This window comes from Tachypleus tridentatus, chromosome 4 (assembly GCF_004210375.1).
Source record: "Tachypleus tridentatus isolate NWPU-2018 chromosome 4, ASM421037v1, whole genome shotgun sequence".
Taxonomy (NCBI): Eukaryota; Metazoa; Arthropoda; class Merostomata; order Xiphosura; family Limulidae; genus Tachypleus; species Tachypleus tridentatus.
Genome location: NC_134828.1, coordinates 66804718 through 66829805, shown reverse-complemented (window position 1 = coordinate 66829805; position 25088 = coordinate 66804718). Strand labels below are relative to the sequence as shown.

General features: G+C 33.6%; 1 protein-coding gene across 1 annotated transcript; it reads right to left on the bottom strand.

Annotated features, from left to right (window-relative positions):
- Window positions 1-7980: 7980 nt before the first annotated feature.
- Window positions 7981-23884, bottom strand: LOC143249347 (bone morphogenetic protein 5-like). Its single transcript, XM_076499027.1, has 2 exons — window positions 23164-23884; window positions 7981-9444 (listed from the first exon to the last, which is right to left on the bottom strand). The coding sequence occupies exons 1-2, from the start codon at window positions 23483-23485 to the stop codon at window positions 8540-8542; spliced, it is 1227 nt and encodes a 408-aa protein (XP_076355142.1). The 5' UTR covers window positions 23486-23884; the 3' UTR covers window positions 7981-8539.
- Between the last annotated feature and the right edge of the window lie 1204 nt (window positions 23885-25088).

The window sequence follows — 25088 nt, the reverse complement described above, 5'->3', positions numbered from 1 at the left end:
TATATCTTACCTCATGGGTGGCTACTTTTAACGTTGTTTGATGTTAAATTACTACGTGAAGAGTATTACATTCTACAGTGTTCTATTCAGACTTAACTAAACTTATATATTTTGCTATATTCTTGATTCTAATGATAATATATTTATTTTTCAAACTGAGAAGAGTTTTTAATCATTAATTGCTTCAGATGTGCTGGAGTACTTAGCTATATTATGTCCCAGTCAGTAGGTGTAAATCACATCAGGAATTATTAGGAATAAATCCTGATGCGATTATTTTACTTCTTGGTGATACAGTAGCTGTCCCCATCATTGCCACTTGAAGTTCAACATCTGATATTGTAACTGCCTTGTAGTAAACAGGGAGTTCTTGGTCATAGATCATGAAGATAGCGTAATTTTGCACCCATATCTGCACATGAAATCAGTTGGGGGATAAGTGCACTTTCTAGATGTCAATTGCCCATACACCATGAAATGTAAAGAAAATGCCTACAGTGATGATAACTCCCAACGTCTCTATTCCTGGAACTTTATGTACCTTTGCTGTTCACACCAATCAACGTTTTTTTTCTTTAAAACTGAAGGCAATTTCCAACCTAACTGTTGTAACTGTAGAGCCAGTGTTGATCAACATACTACAAAGCTCCCAACCAATAAGGCTGTTTGAAATTGTTCCTTGAACCAATTAATTTGTATTTCATTATTCTCAATGGCCCGGCATGGCCAAGCGTGTTAAGGCGTGCGACTCATAATCTGAGGGTCGCGGGTTCGCATCCCCGTCGCGCCAAACATGCTCGCCCTTTCAGCCGTGGGGGCGTTATAATGTTTCGGTCAATCCCACTATTCGTTGGTAAAAGAGTAGCCCAAGAGTTGGCGGTGGGTGGTTATGACTAGCTGTCTTCCCTCTAGTCTTACACTGCTAAATGAGGAACGGCTAGCATAGATAGCCCTCGAATAGCTTTGTGCAAAATTAAAAAACAAACAAACAATTATTCTCAGATGAACATCGCCCCATAAGTCCAATTAATTTCTGTTTTTCGGTATGGTTAGTCTTTGTTTTTCCTTTAATCTCGTCAGACTATAAGACTTATCTTTGGAGTATTGTTTCTTTGATGTATTAACCACTGTTGATTCTTCACATCTCAACTGTAATAGCTATTTTACCTTTCGTGTAACAGTTTCATTTTTCTCAGTTTCTATGGGTATGCTTTACCCGCAATTATTTGTAGTTCCAGGCGATGTGTCCTTTTAAGTTACACTTGAAACACGAACTGTCTTGTGGTTTATTTCGTCCATTCTATGAAACTAGTTGTTTAACCAATACTTCAGCTCTACCTCTTTTATCTTGTTCTTATTTTAACTTTTTATCTCGTTTTACTTGCTCGTATAACTATCGTTATTCTCAGCAAAGTTAATTTTCGTTTTGTGACCTTGAAATTCAATATTCTGTTTGAATTCTTAATAAAATAATCCAACGTTTGACATCAGTGTTGTATTATATTCTATCATAGGACGTATTCGTTTGGATTATTTGGTAAAAATAATTCCAAGTCCAGTTAACGTGACGATAACAAATTAATATCCTTATTCAATTACGTTTGCTTCAGGCTACATTCGTTTTATCACGAGATATTGTAAACCTAAGTTCACAATTAACATTTTAGTAGAAAACAGTACCAATACATGCCTAACTTACAATATTTACAACATAAATCTCTCGCTGATCGAGCGATAAAAAACACTCTAATTCATTGAGTAACTGAATAGAGTCCATAGCTTTCACTACCAGCACTGAATTGAATCGCACATTAACTCACTTCTATTTATATTGTACCCGTTTTTCTACATACTTCATGAAACTTCAAGGTTCTTAGCTTGCAAGAAAATTCTAGATATAACGTCGACAGTTTTATAGCAAACATCCAAATTAAATTATTAAAAATATAGCTTACAACAGCAATATAGAAATTAATAATGAAATGCCAATAGTAATAATTAGATTTGTTTATCTGAAATTTTGGATTTTATCCTTTAAAACGTTTACAGATTTCCAGTTAAATGATAGTAAATTTTAGTGGACATTTAGTTTCGTTATTTATAACGTGATATAATTTTATTTGTGCCATTCCTGTGTACTTATGTCTACCTTAATATTTATTTTAGCATCCTTTAGAACACTCAGAATGTTCTGCCTGGAAAGTGATGACGTGTGTCTGGCAGAACAGTACGTTGTTTCTTGTGTTAGAAAAAAAAAAAAGTTAAGTTACATATATTTTTCACTACTATAATTACAGTTTCACATGAAACGCGTTTACAAGGAAATATGTAACAAGACCTGTCGCCCACTATTCAGTTGAGTCTTTTTCATTAATATTCTCATTCATTTTTAGAATTAATCTTTGAAAGAAAATCCGAATCCCAACAGTGTTTGTGTTTTATTTTAGCCATCGTTTAAAGTATATATTTCTTGACTGATGTTGTGAAATTTCACAAGTCTGATACCTACAAGGAAACATCATATTATTTATATTTAGTGTGAATTCTTATTTCAAAAATCATCATAGTTACGCTCTGAGAAAAAGGTATAACCTGAAAAAACTTATGTTAACAAAAACTACTGTGAAGGGAAAGAAACAATGAACAATATAATGCCTTCAACTGTGTAATATTAATAACAGAGTTATTTATAACTTTGAGAAAATAACTTTATTCATTTTTTGTATCATAGTCATCTTTTAACAACATGAAGTAAGCAAAATATGGATTTTTATTAATACCGACATTTTTAAAATGTGAACGCAGCACAATAACTACAAATTCATTATAATTCTATTAATATATGAGTTTGTTTATATAACTATGCTTGTATGACCATAATATGTATCACAGCTAACGTGTAAGAGATGATGAAACAATATTTTGTCACCCATTTATGTTCTTAGTTTGTTTGTTTTTTTCAGTCAAACATTCTCCTTACTGCTCACTTGGGGCCAGACGACAAGGCGCCAGTGTTGTTGTATAAATTGGTTTGAGTCACGAATATTTGCTGAGTTAAAACGAAAACCAGCAAGTAGATGTGATAAACAGGACTGTTTGGAAATGGACGAAGGCAGCGTAATTTTATTATTCGTTGCTAGGGTTGCAGCCATGTGAGGTCGCTTTCTTCAAGGGCCTGTCATCAGTTTGATGACTGATTGTTTAAACTTGCATCACACTGGGCACGTTTTCAATCAAAACTTCTGTGTGTTCTCCTCTTTGCTTTTTGTGTAATGCTTAGCCTTATGATTTGAAACATGATTATGCATATTTCCATTTCCACCCACAAAGATGTAGAATCATGTTCATTGCTGCATATGTAGAATTTAAGAAAAACGAGAAAAGATGGCTAATGCAACATTGAATTTGATGGTGTTCGGGAAGTGGATAGTTGAGCAGAATGTAACAAATCTTCCAACCTATCACAGTGTAGCTGATTAGCATATTTCTAGCTGTTATAATACTTTGTTGTCAGTATAATTAGTGGCTAATCATCTTTTGCAAGAAATAACTGCTCTACATTTATTCGCTTGTAAACCTATTTTCATTTTAAAGTCTGACTCTAATATTTATATATATATTCAGAAGCTATTTTAAGTAACGTGAAATGAATTACAAAGTAATTCAAGATGCCAACATAATATATGTGTTTTTGGTAATGGCTCTTTTTCTTTAAAACAGACTTTATTGTATAAAAGTGTATGCAGGAAGTATATTTTGTAAAGTAACATAAAAACAACGACGTTAATACAGTTAATCAAACACTCACTAAAGGCGCTCTGAAAATAAAATAAGAAAAGCATTTAGTTTTATAAATGTCTTTGTATGCTAAACTATAGTGTCATGTAGTGGAGATGCAATTTCATATAAATAATGAACATAGTATTATTTATGTATGTAATATATCTTGTAAAATGTATATTATCGGAGACAAAGGTGAATCTTCTATACTTTTTCACACCTGTCTAATACTTTGAAGATTTTTTATGAATTCGAATAAATAAAAATCTTACGGAGAAACCTTCAAAATTCGTAACAATAAATTATTTTGAAAAGTTAATAAATTAAAATAAGAAACAGTTATTTTTGATTTGCGGTAAATTTTAAGTTTAGCATATCGTCAACTAACAATGGTTTTTCATTGAATGGTGTTCACTATTTAAATAATGAATCGGTGATCAGTATTCTTAGTGCAATGCTTGTACTAAGCAATTTTTTTTCTTTCCTACAAACTGTAAAATACAAGATCGCAACAGTTAATTAAAAAAAATACAGTGACACTTGTAAGCATTCTTTGCTACAGAGCAGAAAACATTTGCGATAAGACCATCCATAGAAGCAGAGCGCCGGAAGATTGTAGAGACTTTTAAACACCTCCTCCCTCATCAAAAACTCCTTAAAGAGGACCACAACAAAAAGAAAAGATCAGAAAGTCACCACCATTTACCTCCCATACCTGCAAACTTTCAATGAAAAACTCAAACGCATAGCCAAGAAATTCAACATACAAGCCCGATGGAAATTATACAATACCTTAAGGTCCATTCTGGTAAAAAGCAAACAGCGACCTACCAAAGAGAATCTCCCGTTTCCCCCCACATTCAAACTTCGGGCATTGGATCTATAGATCCCAGCCAAGGCAATATTTTTATTTTGCCTAGCCCTGAATCGGGCCGTTTACAGTTGATATCTCACCGGCTTTTCGGACTTTGGGCTCTGGCCTGGTTTACTTCTCTTGTGTCGCTTTTGTCTCGCTCCCCCTTTCTCACCTGTCATTTTTATAATGCCCCACCGCACTTCATCACCTTAACCAAGTCAAAGTAAAATACAGGTAAATTCCCAAGCAAAATTAAATAATTTTTTATGTGAGGGGACAAAGAAGAACCACAACATTCCTGACCACCCCTGTTGGGGAAAGAGTTCTTCAGGCTTCTCTCTCTCTAAACTAAACCCCTGCCACGTTTGTTTGCGTTTACACAAATTCGGGGTACTCCTGTTTTCCCCCACAGCGAATTCTGAGGTTCTTGGATCTACAGATCCCTATCCTCTTGTGTTTTTTTTATATTTTAAGGGTCAGTATTTAACCTCTCTCGGACCACCAACGGACCTTTGCCACCAGATTGCACCATAATTTCGTTAACTTTAAATCTTTAAATCACTCGTCCAGTTAAATTTAACTTCACGAGTAGGGCGAAGAGAAGGTCTCTTCTGAGCGTCCTCGACTGCTTTGCATCTTTTCTTGAAACGTCGTCCTCTAAACTTGTATCTCCACAACAGGCAATTGCCGTCCATTCTACAAAGTTTCAATTTGTAAGCATTCATTAGATAATATCTAAGGAGCTCTTTTGCGCTAAACGTATATTAATTAAATCGTATTCGTGTATCTGTTGGTGATATTTTATTATGGATATTATTCGAGAACCCACGGAACCTGCTTAACGATTTGTTTGTTTGTTTGTTTTTGAATTTCGCACAAAGCTACTCGAGGGCTATCTGTGCTAGCCGTCCCTAATTTAGCAGTTTAAGACTAGAGGGAAGGCAGCTAGTCATCACCACCCACCGCCAACTCTTGGGCTACTCTTTTACCAACGAATAGTGGGATTAACCGTCTCATTATAACGCTCCCACCACTGAAAGGGCGAGCATGTTTGGCGCCACGGGGATACGAACCCGCGACCCTCAAATTTCGAGTCGCACGCCTTAACACGCTTGGCCATGCCGGGCCCCGCTTAACGGAGAGTTTAATTCAACCAATGTAGTGTTAAGTTGTTAAATTGAAAGAATTTTGAATATGTAACAAAACAAATCGTGGTAGCCACAGCCAATAAAAAAATTCGTTGGAACAGTTTTACATTGTTTGGTGTTTCATAGGTAGTTTGATACTATAGAAAATTTATTGTTTTGGAAATGGTATGTTAAATCCCTTTCAGAAACAAATTATTCATGCACTCAGACTATAAATATGTATTTAAATCGGAAATTAAAAAAAATTCAAGACTAGGTTATCCCTTGAAATCAATAGTCTTGGAAAATAAAGGATTATGGATCGATTTGAGGCCCCAAAACTGTCCCAAAAGAGACTTACAACAAATCGTACCTCAAACATGGTAAACAAAGTGCAGCGTCTGAAATAGGTGAAAATCCATGAATGCACAGATCAGTGCAAAAAGCCTTCCACGTGCTCCAAACAACAGTATACAACATAATCAAAACAGATTGAAGGATCTGTCTTGAAAAGTGGCCCAAGTTATACGTACATACGTTGCTTCAACGAAATGTTCATTCATTCGTCTCATACCACAAGAAGATGGAGAACTAAATATGTATTCATGCCATTCTTTGCAAAGACACATCAATTAAATCATCAAACATAGCGCTTATGGATTTTTATGCGATTGGACTGTTGAAGAGGGTGTTGGGAAACAGTCGTCCTCGTATACTAGATATATTATGGAAACATTGTAAGACGGTGTAGTGTGCTATGGACATGACAATCTTTTACAATGGAAACTATGCTACAGGGCTACTGTCAAAATGTACATTCATCAATTAGAGCATGACCGCAAGTGAAGACATGGACTGCGATGAGGTTCCAAAATCGTTTTATTTTAGCACACTCAACTATTAAGTATTTCGAAAATAGTGTTATATGTAAAATCAGCAATGATGTGTTTCTCTAGTTGTTTTCTGTTATAAGATGCTCTATAAGTCCCATGTGATAGGAATTGTAAAATCTCGATAGTAATTAATTATATACATTCCCGTATCCTCGTTTGTTCAGCGAAATCTCACTCCATTTGTATATAGTTTGTTGGATTTAATAGGCTTATATTAGTGTATTGTCATCTTAACAAATTTTTAATTTGACAAATATTTATATATACATGGATTGGACGTGACCTAGAATCTGAGGACCCCTAGTTAGCGTCCAGTTGTTGCGTATTTGCACCTCGCACTTTTGAGATTTGGAGCAACAGTTAGATCACATTATTCGATTATAGTATCTCAAGAGTTGAATAGCTGTCAAAATAAACGTTAATATATGTATAAAGTCTTTAACAGCCATGATCTTCAAGGAGTGTACCACATACTATCATGGAAGGTTGTGATGGTTACCTCGATCACTTCATCATTTCCTTATTTACTTAGTCTTTTAAAATATTGATACCCTTATAGGACACAGAGGCCTCGCTAGACATTGGAACGCGGAGCACGTGCTCCCATTCTATTGGATAGTGTGCCGAATCCTCATTTTGTGTCTTGAAAAATCAGAACAGAAAACCGTAATCGATATTATACTGAGACGATGAAAATTCCCGGTTCTATGGATCCGAGCCCGAATCTTTTAAATGTCTAATGAAATCTCTGATAACATACATTTACTGGGCTAATCAAGGAATTTTTAGTTCAGGTCTTATGATTACAGTTTGGTTTGATTTGTTTTGAATTTCGCGCAAAGCTACTCGAGGGCTATCTGCACTAGACGTCCCTAATTTAGCAATGTAAGACTAGAGGGAAGACAGCTAGTCATCACCACCCACCGCCAACTCTTGGGCTACTCTTTTACCAACGAATAGTGGGATTAACCGTCTCATTATAACGCTCCCACGGCTGAAAGGATGGGCAAGTTTGATGCGACTGGAATATATAATTACAGCAAGATGACATAAAATGAATCATTAAAAATGTAAGGATTACATATGTAAACGAGAATTTGATACATGTTCAACCTAAAAAAATTGTATTATGTCAATAGCTTTTATAAATCATTCATTTCAACATCAGGTCTCTATTTCTGGTGATTTTAATAAACTTTTCTTTGTATTGATTATAGTTTTTTTTTAAGTTTTAAGATATTAATTATTACAACTGTTCGTTTTAACGATATGTGTATCATTTTAAGAATTTTATTTATTTTTCTCATTGAATTTCAATAAAAAATCAATACTTGTAAACATTTTATTTAAAAATCTTGTCTACGAGACGTTTTATGTACAACATACTAACACTAAAAAAGATATATTTAGTTTAGGTTGTTGTTAAAATAAAGTTATAATTAAATACATGAGTATTACTTTACATGGATATTTCACAAGGCACAACGTTTATTTTAGCTGAAGTTACTTAGGGTGATGGAGTTTTTCAAGTTCTCAACTCCTTTTGTTTAGAGGTATTGTCAACCGAGAAGCTCATAACTCATTTGCTTCCAGGCACTTCAATATCACAGTGTGGTTTTCCTGAAATTAGATAAACAGACTACAGATCAAACTACTTGTGGAGCAACACCATTACCATTAATCAGGAAAGATAGCTGGATGGTTAACAGTGGTCTATTGGTCAACCTTTTTTAAACCACTTGGACGAACAGCTAAGATAGACTGTTGACGGGATAAATGTTGACTGGTTACAAGTGTGATGTGCTGTAGCAAAAATCAAGTGTTTAATTCATCTGACCCACATAACAGCGACTAAAGATCGGAAATGGATAGGAATACGATCTTTAACCACATCCACACTCTGTGACGATCATGTCGTCAAGTTTACCTTCACGTCGTTGGCTATGACTATCAATCACTTTCACCACAAGAGGTTCTCGTTTCTTGGAGGTACAACAAAGTCGCGGGATCTTGTTTTTCATTATCCTCCGCATCCAGTTCTGGATCAAAGCGTGTTTGTTGAGAAAATTCCTATACCTTTTATTGCACTTTCCTTTGCACACAAAGGCATCAAACTCTTTGGGTTCAATGATATATTCCCAGCCGGTTCCTTTGAGTGGGATACTTTGGAAAGATACTTTCATTTTGTACCGGCAGCATTTTTTAGTCTTTTCCCCATGGGTACAGTCCAGGGGATACTTATGAGCGTGGCGAACGTTCCGCCGTGAGCGACCCGATCTTTCTGAGAGTTGGATTTCAAGAACAGTCTGACGAAGAACCATACTACTTTGTTGGTTGAAGGAACTGGCTTCTAGGGAATTGTTAACTGACATAAACACAAAGTCACAGTTACGACATACAATCTGAAATCCGAGTTTCGTTTCAGAGTTGGATAACCAACTTTCCACCGTGCTGGAAACATCAAACGTCTCCCAGCCCTCTGAACCTTGCAGTTCCAACATGCGAGAAGTGACTAGAATCCGTGTCTGGGACTTTTCCCCCATTGAAGTATTCACGAGTCGATACACAGACACCATGGGTTGACTTTGGTTCATTCTTGTGGAATCCAAGCTCTCGTGTCGTGGATAGCTTGTAACGTTTGTTGAAAAAAGAGAACCGGATCCCCGAGTTCTGTAAACACGTAAAGTTGCTGAGGTTACGAAGTGGTTACCAGAAAGTTCTTTGATATCTGGTAAGAAATACACGTTCAAAGGTTCTGGTGTTCTAATGTCCATCTTAGAAGATGAACCTGTAAATAAAATAAATAGCATTAACAGTGTTTGTATATCCTAATGATCAATAATAAAAGTTTCAGTTGTTATTAGAACCCTTGTAATATGTTAATTGTTTTAACGACTGTGAGTTTTGTAAACTTAGGATATAATGAAGTTTCGTGTTTTCTGAAAGTAAAATTGATAAAGAAGCAATAACTGTTTTCATAAAAATTAAATATCACTTGCACACTTCATATCATATAGAATCATACTCTTTGATAGAATTCTAAGGAAGTTGAATAAATCGTTACAGGGTTTTTCTCTTGTGAATGATTAATTGTAAATTATAAAAATTCGAACTGCGAGTGTTATTACATAATGAAAGTTTGTACTTGAATAGAATATATTAAAATGTTTTATGTTACTAAATTCTGTACATATTCTTCAAATACAGGCGAAGGCCTTACTCGTAGAAATAAAAGTTATTTCAAGTGCCGATAGATTTCTTCAGAACAGACTATTAACTTGGCTGTTTCAAAACATTTAACTACAATGATTTGAAAAGGATGCTATTTTATAAACTCCAGAGACTTGTATAATGATGTCAAACTGTGATCTTATTTTTTAAATACTCTTTCGGTTTTTGTAGTAGTTTTTAAACTACATGTTTTCTGACTTGCACATTTACATTTTCAACTTTTGTGACGAACAAAAGGTAGTAATTATTTTCAGTGGAATTAAACAGAATCTGTCACAGCGTATGAGATACTGGAATAAATCAAACTTTTTAATCTTTCAGTGGCTTAAACGCCATGATTTATGGTCATTCCCTGCGATGGGTACAACACAGATAACTCAACGCGCAGCTTTGTGTTGAACAACAAATGCACGCGTAAGTTCAGAAAGATTTTTTTTTTTAATACCATCGAGTTATCATCCTAAAACGAATTTCGAAATCACAGTGATATCGTACTAAAGACATTTTTAAAAAGTGGTCAGTATACAATTTATGGTGTTCGATAATTAAAAAAAATATGTGAGACGGTGAACTCTTGCTCCTGAAAAATAAGTAGATAAAGATTTAGACTTTTGTACATTTGCTGAATTGTGTATTGTCTGTCAGTCAGTTGATTACTTTTAATAGTGACGAAGGAATAAAACAACAGAAATATGTTCTTACAGAAAAGACGAAATAAAACGACTTTCATTCTACCCAACTATCGTTATAAGATTGGTGCACAATTAATGGAGTGTGTGTGTTCTTATAGCAATCGGGCTATCTGCTGATCCCACCGAGAGGAATCGAACCCCTGATTTTAGCGTGGTAAATCCGGAGACATACCACTGTACTAGCAGGGGGACACACACAATGGATAACATGAAATTTGAAACTGTTGTGACACAAGTATCTGAATACAGTTGGTTTACAAGGGACAGATGAAATAAAACAGATAATTTTGCTTGTCTTTTCTTTCTTGCATTTTCTGTATTGTTTTCTTAAAACGAGATGTTAGACTAAGGGAAAATCCCAATTCATAAAAGACCTAACTTTCATGCATTTCGTTTGTTTATGTGATCCATTCAGGTTATAGAATTTTTCCATGGTTCCTGGAAATGATTGCGTCCCTACATGTTGAAGTTGAGAGCATGATGTGTTTTTTCTTTTTTTAATATTACATGGAATTTATGGTGCGTTACCTTTGTGAGCGTTATTGTTGAATTTGATAAAATGTGTTAGTACAGAACATTGGTTAATAATTTTTACTGAACTGAGAATTTGTTCGCTAAAAGCTAGGCGGCTAATTTAAACTGTTTAATTATGTTAATAAAATTATTTCACCGACTTTGTATTTCCCTTTCTTAGAAGTTTCTTCGTATAAAGCTGACTGAATTATGAGTCCAAGTATTCCTAGTATGCGTTCTGTTTTTACAAAAATACACTCCACTCCGTGATTGCGCTGTAAGGATGATGGTCAAATACCAATGTTATATCAGACAAGAGCACCTCAAGAATTGATGGTGGGTTTTGTGGATAAATTGACTTTCTAATCAGATCAAAAGTAAGAAGAGGCGCGAGTAACTTTGCACACAATTTCTAAAACAAACTAATCATATTCTCGTACACTTATTTTAAGCATCTAGACCGTGTTATGATTTCAAACCACTGTTTCTTATTTAAGTGATACGCTTTAATAAGTTTTTAAGGAATAAGTAAATACGTTTCTTATTTGTATTAACCAAAGTGGCTCCCATTTCAAAATTTAATTGCTTCAAAACACGGCTCTAATTAAATGTTTCTAAATGAACTTATTGTGTTACTCTTTACATTCGTTCTAATTAAATGTTTCTATATGAACTTATTGCGTCATTATTTACATTGGCTTTAAGTAAATATTTCTTTAATGTGAAATTGTTTTGTCACGATTTACAATGGTTCTACGTAAATCTTTCTGCAAGGGTAATTTATTTGTTGTCTCTTCATAACTGTTTTTGAACTTCGCGTAAAGCTACACGAATCTTATCTTCACAAGGCGTTTATAATGTATTACTATAGAACTAAATGGAAGACAGCTAGTCATCATCAACCACCGCCGACTCTTAGGTTACTCTTTTACCAACGAATAATGGGATTGAACATTATACGCCTCCATGGCTGAAAGGGCAAGCATGTTTGGTGTAACGGGGATTCGAACTCCCTACTCTCGCATGAGGAGTTGAGAGCTGGGTTACCTGGCCTACTTAAAAGCTCGATAAAATAAAATGAGAAAGTTATTTTTTTATTGTACAGTAAAATTTTAGCGTATCGTCAACTAACAATGGTTTTACATTGAATAGTGTTAACTATTTAACTAATGAAGAATGGGTGATCAGTATTCTTAGTGCAATGCTTGTACTAAGCTTTTTTTTCTTTTTACTTTCTTGCAAATTATAAAATACAAGATTGCAACAGTTAATTAAAGAAAAAAACAGTGACACTTGTAAGCATTCATTAGATAATATCTAAGGAGCTCTTAGACAAACAATACCTTTAATATTTGTTTGTACAATATAAAACGTTTCTTAGAATTATAAACTCAAGTATATTATTGTTTCTGTTGTTTCGTTCTGTCAAACGATGAAAACCATAAAAACGTCTACTGTCGTGTTGAGACGTTAGCAGCTGCAAAATATGGGTCTAACTATCTCAAGTCGGAACCTGTGGTCACGAAAATTTGTAATTACCTAGCGAGCCGCCAGGGTGTTTCCCCGAAAAAGCCTCAAGGTTTTTACGTGTATTTTTGACCCACTGTATATAGGTGCTCCAAATAACATACGAAACCATCACATTTTTGGCTCTGAAAATGTCAATTATGTTTTGAATGAGGATTGGGTGGGGGTTTAATTAACAAAGCATTCTCCAAAATAAAATTTAACATAATTATTAACGATGAAAAAAATCGTGTTTTTTATTGTTTAGTTTAATTTTGTTCAAGTTAGCATTATTTTAAAGTAAAAATATGCTTTCAAATTTTTGTTTACTTCTCCAGAAGCATAATGAACGTATGGAAGGAGTGATTATAATATAACAAAATCACCAAAGTTACTCCATGTAATATCACTAATTCAAGCAGGTCTTATCACTTCCACTGTTCGATGCATTAGTTATCGTTGTTTTCATTCTATACTGATAGACATTTTAAGGAGATTAAAAATTATCAGATCTATAAATCTGTAGTTTTGATAAACGTCTTTTGTCAACTGATTGTAGCACCGCTTTTCTGAAACACGACTCATATATAAAGGACTACTGAACTTTGCAAAAACTACACTTAACATTTATTGTATTTCGTTCAACATACACAATGTGCATAGTGTAAGAAATAATGGTGTTAAAAGCTCGTGTTGTGGTAAACTACACTTACAATGATTATATAAAAGTGGTATTTTTTAGTTGGATGCTAGAATCTTAAATTCATTAGAAGACGGTAAAATCTGATATGCATATTACACACTTAAATAGGTATCATAATAAGAGAAAGGTGGTTTTAGAAAGTTTTAAATAGTTTGCTATGAATCGGACACATGTCAAGAAATATTATTTTATAATATACGTGTTTTACAAACATATCCAGAAAAGATTATTGTTAATAATTTATTGAAAAACATTATTCACATTCAATGTCTATTACATACTTAAATAAAACTAACAAACCACTTATAGTTAGCAAGTTTATACTTAATTTATGTTATTCTCAGACTAATTTTCAATACGTGCTACGATTATCATACATGTAAAGCTTAACTATAAAATATTTAACTTTGTATAAAAATTGAAAAAGTTAGTATTCACGAGACCGACGGCACTTTGGAATATTTGAAGGAAGTGCGCAAGTCTACAACTTATCGTTGTAAGAAAACAGTGTAATTAAATCTGAAGTGCTCAAAACCGTTTTGGTAATTTACGAAATAAAATGGAAATTCTTAAGTCCTCTGTTGTTTAAAAAAAATTACACTTCACACCCTAACAGTCGTTGTTAAGCGATTTGCTGATATAAATATTGTCTCAAGTAATACTATGTCTGGTGGCTTGAAGAGACTTGGTAAGGGGTGAAAGACCTCATCGGCATGAGATATGCAGTTATACAGTGTGGTTGATATGTTCTGTTCTATACTTTTCAATTAAAAGTTACTATTACAAATAAATATCTTACATTTTCCTTAGGTTCTAGTATAAATAACTTCCTATGTTGATAGTTAAATAAAGTCGTGTTAAAGTTACTCCCAACGTGTGTAGAACAAAATGATAAAGTTTAATGTTCGTTGTCCAAAGTCCTAGGTTGTTGTTCAGTTTTTGAACCTCTTGAAATGTTTGTACTTTTTGAAACATCATCTAATCACTTATCGTTATCCAAATGTTCAGTACATCGACTTGTATACGATCTTATTGGTCGCCTTGAACAAAATATTTAATCAACTTTTTAAGTCAGCAGCAAATATAAGATCTAGTGATTATTTCAAGTTTAAGAAATAGTAAAGAAATAAACAACGGTGCTATATATATATATATATATGTATGTATGTATGTATATATGTACATACATACAAAGTGGCCCCCAAAATGTACCCATTCTTTAAGTTACACAACGTCTGCATATCGATTTTAAACGTGTTATTTATATTTCAGATAATTTTGAAGGATGGCTAAAAATAAACCCAAAACTGTTGACCAATTAAAGAAATATATCACAAATGCTCTCCATCGAATCAGACTCATAAATTCTGTAACAGCATGTCAGGTGATCCGTCGTACATGTCAACGATTGTTTGAATGCCGGTGAAGCCAAGTTTGAGCATCTTAAATGATGTAGCAATGTGTTAATAAAGGTGTTTTGATGGTTTGTAGGTTCATTTACTATAGTTATATGAACATTAAAAAATTTAGTACATATTATGGGGGCCACCCTGTATATATATATATATATATATTTATTTATTTATTTCAGTTGAGCTTTGCTCGAGCTACCAACATTAAGTTTGTTCTGAATTTCGCGTAAAGCTTTACGGGGGTTATATGCGCTAGCTTTCCCTGATTTAGCAGTGTAAGAATAGAGGGAAAACAGCTAGTCATCACTACTCACCGCCAATTCTAGAGCTACTCGATTAGCAATTACTAATAGAATTGACCGTAAGTTTATAACGTCTCTTGGCTGAAAGGGCAAGCATTTTTGGTGTGACGGCGATTCGAACCCGTGATTCTCGGATTACAAGTCGAGCACCCTAACCACATAGCCATGCCGAACCACCATCATCAAAACATTTAAGGGACGTCGAAGTTTATTAGACTTTTCGTAAAAGGAATACATTGCACAAACTTTCGAAAAGTATGTATGTGTGTGTATAACTCACATAAAGGACTTTGAAAATTGAAATAACGTTTAATATACACCTTCATCATGTATGAAAATGGTAAGTGTGAATTAATTGGGAAACCGATTATACCTGTACTTAGACTCGCAAATAATATTGTTTTACACATGTAACTAGTATAGTGTAAAATTTATACCTTTAACTGAAAATAATTTTATGAACGTACAAGTAGATTGATACATAGTGTTTATGTTGTAATATTTTTAATTTTCAAAAGCACCAAACATTAAAGGGAGTGGGTGTGACCCGTTAAGTAGAGTGGCCGAGTTCTTAATCTGATAATTCATGATTCACATCCTGTTTCTGCAAAAATTCCATACTTACGGTCAGGCAAGAGTAACCTAAGTATTGGCAGTGGGTAGTATTGACTGTCAACCGACCTCTAGTCTATCAGTTTACTATTGGGGATGGTTATGCGCATGTAACCCTTCTGTAGCTTCGTGCGATATCATGTTTGCTATTAAATGTGTGTGAAATCATAAAACTGTAAAATACAATTATTTTTGTCTTGTTTTAATTTCCAAGCGGATAGATACGCTCACTATTACATTCCTATTTTCTGTTACAAATATTGCAGGTTAATTTATCTCCATTCATATTAATATAAGATTCGGAATGAAGGTTATCCTTAAAGGTATAATCATAGAGTGAACAAGTGAGTAAGTTAACCTAATATTGTACAATACTAGTGATCTTAAAATGTAGTATTATTTATACTATTACGTTATTTATTTAGACAACTGTGAATTTATAGTAAGTTCAGAAGTAGTAAATAAAAGCTTTCAGGTTCGAAGTCACCATTCAAATTATTTGTAAAATGTTAGCGTATACAAAACTAGAAATGCAAGTTCCAAGATTCAACTTCCTTTTTTGGTAATGTTAGAGTTCTAGTAAACGTAATACTATATTACTCAAAACTGCAAGGAAAACTTTTCGAGAAAAAAAAACGAATTGTAAAATAAAATAGAAAAATAGAAACTACCTGATATCTGCATATGTCGTTGCACTTATATGTTCTCAAATATAAACACAGTACAGATAGTTAGTTTCTCCTGAACGGAATGGGCCGAAACACCGCAAGAGTGGAAGTGCAAAATATACTCAATTGGATTCTTATTTGTGGTTCGAGTGAGCCATTCCGTACGAACAGTAGTGTCCATCTAAGGGAACTCATCCACGATCAGAATATGGTATGAACAATATTGGTATCTACAAGGACAAAACTGCCACAAATGTCGTCAGTGTACAGCGTCATGAAAATATCTAGAACTCTGTACTGCGCAGCTGTCAAAAAGTTACTGTGGAACACGTGTGAGAACTCAATCTTGTTATTGAAGCTGATATCAACCCAAACCAAAATGGACCCACAAATCGAACACCTGTGTTTAACATTGTTAGTATGTGATAGTGGTCTGTAAGCAAAAGATAGGCTTGGAATAATCTAAAATGGCACTAGCGTTCAGTCTTGCTTAGTGAAGAGTTGAGTCTAATCTCAACAGTTTTGCTGTGATATTAGGTTTTCCACAACAACAAACCAGCCTCTCTGATTATATTACACACAGTTTGGACTGATACGTGCGTTTTGAAGATCACAGCAGAGCTTCTACGGTCAAGAAGTGGACTTGTCGATTCTTTTTCGTATTGAAGCATGGAAAACAAACAATATTTTGGCTCACACGAAGCCATCAGCAACACGACATTAAGACAGCTTGTAGCACTATTACACTCTTCCGTTTCAAATATTGCAAGTAAATCGATCTGTATTCACAATAATATAATACTCGGAATGAAGGTTATCCTTACAGATATAATCATAGAGTGAACAAGTCAATCTAATATTGTATAATATTAGTGATTTTAAAATGTATTATTATTTATATTTTTACTTTGTTCATTTAAACAGTTGTGAATTTCCAGTACGTTCAGAAGTACCAAATAAAAACTGTAAGGTTCGGGTTCAGCATTAAATTTATTTGTAAAATTCTAACATATAAAAACCTGGAAATCCAAATTCTGAGGTCAGATTCCCCACCCTTTTTTTGTGACCAAGTTACAGCTTTAGCTAAATTATTTTACAGTTCTTCCACACGTTAAAGTAGTTGAACGATAATTATACAAAGTATTGAAACATAAAAAGTAAAAACAATGTAAAGAAAAAAAATCAAAAACCTCTTTACTGGAATGGTAACAAGGGATAAGTGTAAGTGATATTTGACCAGGTAAAATAAAGCAAAACTAAACCAATGCTGACAACTGAATAAACCCTGACAGGTGTGAAAAAACACAAAGAAATATCAAGTATTTGTTTGCATGAAGAAATAGTGACACCTACCAGTAAATGCTGAGCAGTCTATATGCATAAAAGTTTTGATTTTAATGTGTCGTTTTAATAATATGAAGTTCTAGTGAACGTAGACATATAAATATGACCATTTATTTTAATTTTTCTGTGATGTTACAATTCTAGTAGCTTTAGAGCTGACACTCAAGATATTGACTTTTTAGCTATGCATGTTTTTATGGAATGATACATCTCCAGAGAATTTGAAATTGCTATATTAAATGTGAAATTAAAACTTTTGTTGTTTTTGTTGTGATATTTTAGTTGACTTAAAAGAAATAAATGAAACTGTATGTTTTAAATTATTAATTTTTGATATTATCGCTAGATTAAAATTAATATGGGTAACTGTTATTTGCAAATGTAATTTTGATAGAATTAGCTATATTGTTAAATTTAGGAAATCTACAATTGTAATAACATTGTTAGTTGTGGAAAATCTACCAAGGTAATATTGCTGTTAGTTTCAAATAATAATGCTAGATTCAAATTCAGTAGTAATAGTTTTAGGTAACCCCACATATATTTTCATCACTGTGTACAAGATCAGAAGGCACTAACACAACCTTAGTAAAAGTTTCAAGAGATGAAAATGCGATTTTACTGCTCAACACACATATAGGTTAAATAAACATATTTTTAAAATACAAACTGCTTACTTTACATTAATCAAAATCATGAAACACCTCTATTTATCGAAATGTGAAATAATAAAAACATTCATTTTGAAATTGTTAATCTATTTCGTTTCGTTCTAAGTAACCTGTGAAAAGTTTAACGAAATTTAGCTGTGTTTAAATAAAACTTCCCCCCCTTCCCAAGACTGAATGTTGCAGGTGTCTTTCATCTAATAATCATAGGAAGATTTGAATCGCTCTAGGGAAATCCCGTGTGAGGGTATATTTAATAATGGGGGCGGGATAAAAACTTCAAAAGAACCATAAAATAAATGTTTCACTGTGTTCGTGGAACAATATATTTTTCGGTTAATTTTCAAGTATTACTAGATACATAAACTATCTAATATTTATATATAGGTTGGCGGGGTATGTAGGGGGGAATGTGGCCCAAGTGTATTAAATGATCGCTTGCTTGACTTCTATTCTACTGAATTTAACGACGGGATTTCCACACTTCTGGCCATGAAGTTATCGGTGCAATGATCATTAGCAAAAACCAATCGTTTGGGACTGTTGTTTGAATGTGAATAACGTAATATATAACAACAGTTTAGTTACCTAGCCACCCGGAAGTAAATTCAGAAACAAAAATCGGAGCAAAATGTGCCAGGACAAGTATTCCAAACGGTAGAGATATCCCTTAACATATGGAAAGTTAGTTACAAAATATAGCTTCAATAACCTGTTACTTTTGTTTATGTTTCCTTATCTTTTTGCCATTTATTAGGTTACTGTGAATTCAAATTTATTTTTAGTTTAACATTGTCTGATAAAACACTGACGGATCTTATCTGATAACTTTGTTTAATATAGCCATACTTTCGGCTGAATTAAAATATATATTCAATACTGTGGTTTTAATCCATAAATCCACTTTGCTAGCAAAATAATTAAAATTGAAGAAAAATTTCATTTAAGGTTCATTCGAGAAACGAAATAATTTGTGATATTTCTATTTGAGGTTACGACTTCAAAAACTACATGTGACTTTCTAAGTTCCATACATAAAGGTATCATTAATTGAAAAAAAAATGAATACATCAAACTTAACTAATGTGAAATCAAAGCTAATTTACTTCTTTCGTGATGATGAGAAACCCACTTGAAATAAAAATGTTTCTCAGGACCGCTGGCATAGGTATTAACACTTTTATTGATAAGCAGAGAATAACGTTTCGACCTTCCTAGGTCATCTTCATGTTAACAAAGTGTTAATATCAACACCAGCAATTCTGAGATACATTTTACGTCTTTGTTTATATGAATAAAATATATTTAAAACATATGATAATATTGTAATATGCGATATTGTTTACCAGATTTATGTTTACAAATAGAAAAAGGATAAGCCCACGAAGTAGTTTTTATCTTTGCTTATCTTTAAATGTCACGATGAGCAAGACTTGTGCTACACAAATCTTTTAAACTAATCTGTATGATTCTGAATCACTTCAAACAAAAGATAACGTGATTTTGGTCTTTAATAAAATAAGATTAGCGGTATGTTAAGTTACGTCATTAGTCAGTACAACTGGTTTATGTACAGACAGGGTCAAAACATGTTAGACTAAACTATATAATTCTAAATAATTTCTAATTAAGTTGAGAAATTAAGTTAGTGAACAAGACACGTATTGAACAAATTAATCCTCAGACTAAACTCTAACCACAACAGGAAAAGATTATAACACCCAGTCTTTAGACTCTCTTTTTTTTTTTCACAATTGTAAGATATATCGCAGATGTTTCTTTATCGTACAAGCTTTTTATGGGTGTCTTGACTGAAATTAAACCCATCTGTTTACCAAGACATGTCAAGTAAATATAGACACCGCACTTGAAAAATCCAACTATTTATCATCGTAGAACTTGAAATGTTTCTTTATAATCTTCCAGTGAGTACGTAAAGATTACCAAGGTATCAATCTTGTAAAATAAGTTATTTAAACAAGTTACATTTTTTACACTTTAAACGTTGTTCATATGTCTAGGATCTATTTATTTTATCCAATATCAAGAAATCCCTACGTTCTTTTATAGTGGATTTGAACTGAGTTTTCGCTGTAGATTCTTGTGTCATTTTTCTTGATTTCAGACTTGGTGAAGAACTTAATGTGGAGTCAAAGTCCCCATGTTGTTTGTAATATTCCTTTTCACTCGCAGTCAACGCATAAACTGACTTACAAGTCAAGATTCTGTCAAAATATGCTTTTTTATGTTTTCTTAACGTGTAATGTTACAATAAAAGTATTAAACAAGATAAAATTATAAGATGGAGAAACAAGGCTATATTTTGAAGCCTGATTGAGTATATAAATATGTATGATTGAAGTAGTAATCTAAAGATAAAATTTGTGCTAGTTCAGATTAATAATCGGAGAAATTCTGCAATAAAAGTAAACATATACATATTATGATATCAGTTAGATTAAGGCTAATTCAGACTAATTCTTTATCACACCTAAATATTTAAGATCATTTTTGTATTGATGAAATGTATGCTTATGATGATGCTTTTTATCAGGTTGACTTGAGAAATATAAATAAAATAATCACGGTTTACATACTGTAGAGGATTAGCAGTTCTCTAAAATGTTCTGTTAAACATCATCCTGATGTAATAAGCAGAATATTTGTTAATCTAGTTAAAAGTTTACTGTTATATAATCAGTTGATCGTTCAGTCACCATTATGAAACCTGATCTAGGATCTTTCACTAAACATCAACCCAACTAGATAACAACACTGCTTCTAAGGTGTAAAATAATAAAGCAAAAATACATTCAGGTATAAGGTCTTTAAAAATAAACACTATTGTGTCAGTGTTGTAGCTAATTAAAACAATCAAGGTAAGTAACTGCGAACACTCAATACCAGATGTGAGGGATAGAAACAATAACTCTGAAACTTAATCATCTCGGTTACCCTTGTTTAAACAAAGCAATGTTAATAAATATGTGTTACAGATGTAACAGTTTTTATAAACACTACATATCTATAGACGAAACTCTTAATAAGCACTTTTTATTTAGGGGCGCAACAGTGTTAACAAACACTATGTGCTTGCATAATTTTTGGATGACAAACATATTTACAAGAATGCACAGTAGAAACACATGCTAGCTAAACTTAGTTACCTGGTGGATAGCATGAGTCACCCTCAGCTATTATAAGTTGCGTTATCACTAGTCTCGATGTAATGTGGTTCTAAATATAACACAGCCATTTAACGAAATCGGCACATTTAACCTTATTCAGAAAAAGCGAGGTTTGGGTAAAAGAAAGACATGATCGTGCGACAACAGTTTACCTATTGGCAAATGTAGCATTCCAAACAGTAGAGTCTCTTTAAGTGGAGAGACAGATAAACAGATATGCAAGTATCTAAACTGAAAGAGATGTGGTGTATTTTATAGGTTAGAATATTTTCACGATGACTGTCTTCAAACAAAACAAAATATACATTAACTTCTCTCTATACCCCTACAAATCGGCATGCCTATCACTTTCGATAAATAATACCACTAACACACACTCATAATTGTTTTTGTTTATGTTTAATTATCTCGACTTATTAGAACGAATGATATAACATATTAACATCAACACTAGAAGCATTTTATAGTTGGTTTGTTTGAATTTTTATTATTTGATTACATTAACACGCTGTACGTTAAAATTAACTACATGCCAGTAAATAACTTCTCTCTATATGTTAATAAACACACGTATACTTTAGTAAGACGTTAACCAAACTTCATAATTTCATCAAATAATACTTCCTCTGTGATTAATGTTATTTTATTATATTTAGACTCATCAGTAAGAGTACGGTTGTTATGTTGTAGCTTTGTTAACTTCATTGCATGTACACTGCTGTTGTTATGTTTAACTTGGATAACTCACATCACACGTACACCACTGTTGTTGTGTTGTAACTTGGATAACTCACATCACACGTACACTACTGTTGTTGTGTTGTAACTTGGATAACTCGCATCATCACACTACTGTACACTAACTCACATCACACGTACACTGTTGTTGTTTGTAACTTGGATAACTCACATCACGTACACTACTGTTGTTGTGTTGTAACTTGGACTACTCACACGTACACTGTTGTTGTGTTGTAACTTGGATAACTCACATCACACGTACACTACTGTTGTTGTGTTGTAACTTGGACAACTCACTGTTGTTGTGTTGTAACTTGGACAACTCACATCACACGTACACTACTGTTGTTGTGTTGTAACTTGGATAACTCACATCACACGTACACTACTGTTGTTGTGTTGTAACTTGTAAAACTTACATCACACGTACACGACTGTTGATATGTTGTAATTTGGATAACTTACATCACACGTACACGACTGTTGATATGTTGTAATTTGGATAACTTACATCACACGTACACGACTGTTGATATGTTGTAACTTTAATAACTTTTATCATATGCACATTGCATGTTATAACTGTGGTAGTTGGATTTTCAATACGCTGTTATAGTGTAAATTGTTATGTTGTCAATCGACGCTTTATAGTTTTGTTCTGAAGTTGGATAATTTATTCTGTTTTAAATGTTCAGCACTTGTGAATATTTTCACGACATGAATATTATTAGAAACTAGCTAGATTAGATACAACTGTTGATCAGTAGAAGAAATAAACAATATAAGATTACTCGTGTTCTTTGTAAGTTTCATCTAACTTAACAGTTGAATGCACAGAATCCAATGATTTTGGTATAGAGTATATTACACTGCTTACAACAACAAACAATTAAAGCACATTTAATAGAACTAATAAAGAGAACTCACCTGCATCAGTAAGTTTGTACACTTTAGTAAGCTGATGTTCTTCGTTTTCTTTATACACACGTGTATAGTTAACTTGAATAACTTTCTCTAACTCGACCTGAGTCATATTGGACACACTTTGGAGGTGTGTCAAGAAACGGTCTCTAATATACTGGACTTCTGCTTCGAAATCCGACTCGTCTATGTCATCTAGCTGATCAAACCACAAGTTGGAATATTCAGAAGATCTCGCCAGAGGGATACACTGACCTCTGCAAACGACCAGAATGATCCAACACAGAAAGGTCAAGGTGTAGCTCATGAATGAACATTTTCTGGTCATTTCTTCCGCCACATGGAGGCTAGTTCGGAGTCAGAAGTTGACACCGGCACAAAGGAAATCTGTTTAAAAGACAAGGAATCGGAAACAATACAGAAAGAGAAATGTCAGCAAAGTGTTCCACTCGTTTTGTTCTCCCTTTCTCTTTTTCTTTCTTTTTTTTTTTTTTTTTTGTCAATGATGATATTTCTACACGAAGCACATTGGCCGGTGACCGTTTACTTGAACTCCCTTATTTATATGAAGACTGACGAAACAGAGCCATGTGTCAAACTGCCAACAGTTGGGACGATTCGGGCCAATAGGCAACTACATAAGGAGAGGCGCGTGCAACTTTGCTTATTATACGCAAGCGACCAGCGGGAATTCCGAGCTCGACCAGATAGATAGCTTAGCTCCACGGAACTAGTCACAGGTCTCCGGTAGTTCCCCAAATCTCATGCCGCGTGAGAGGTGAGCACGTATACAAATCATGCTCCGTGACGTCACTTAGGCTTAATAATTGGTCTGAAGCCCTCGGCAAGGCCTCCAAAGTTGATGACGTCATGATTAAAAACTTCATTAGATACTCTATCGTCATCATCCTTCGCGAAAAGCGTTACACAGCTTTCCATATATTAATATGTTCTCTACAACATATATATTTATTGTTATATGTGAATGCATAGGTTACTCCACGTGCCAATTTCTCCCTTCAGTCCATCTACTTAGGTGGTTGTACTTTTAACTGTTTAACCGACTAATAGTATCGACATCCACTTCATTTCTCGTCTTCATCTTTACTTTTGTTCATTCTTATTTTATTCATTTTTCGTGAAGATAATTTCAGATGGATGTAACTGCTGCCCGTCAGGGAAGAAGCTCAGGTGTCCTGGATTTACAAGGTAATGAAGTATCGAGGTAAATAACCTGTTTTCTAAGAACGCCAGTGCGGTTGCATCATGAAGTATATCAAGGCTTGTAGGTACATTGATCCCCGTGTAGACTACAGGTTGTTTTATGTTCTACTACTTTTTTGGTTAGAAAGTGAACTCGGTAATCAAAAAATTACTACTAGGTCATATGGTTCAACTGTGGTGAATACAAAACTTTTTTTTTAAGTTGCAACCTCTTCTGAAAGCAGGTTTGATTTCAAATTTAGTACAGTTGCCAAGTGGAGCTGCAATTATCCACTCATCGAATGGATGATTACATAAGTATTACCACTAGGAAAAAATAACAACGTAGTTTTGTAATTATTTTTTCGTTCTTTTAATAAATATGTAACAGTTTCACTTGAAAAAAAAAATGCCAGTTGCTTGCAAATATTTATTTTTCTCTTGAAATGAAGGTGGAATTATAAGGAAAATAGGTTACGTGAGGAATTCCTAACATCGGTGACACCTAAAATGTCTGTCAGACGAACTGAAATCAAAACTTTCTGTTACAAAACTACTTCAAGGCTACACTTGTAACCACACCTACAGAATCATTTTAGAAGTTGGTCCATAATTTATCGCCAGTATAAGGAGACGCAACTCTTACATTCGAAGAATTTTACAGCTCGATACATTTGAATCTAAAAATCACCTTCAAGTTATGCAATTATTAAGTGGAACATAAAACC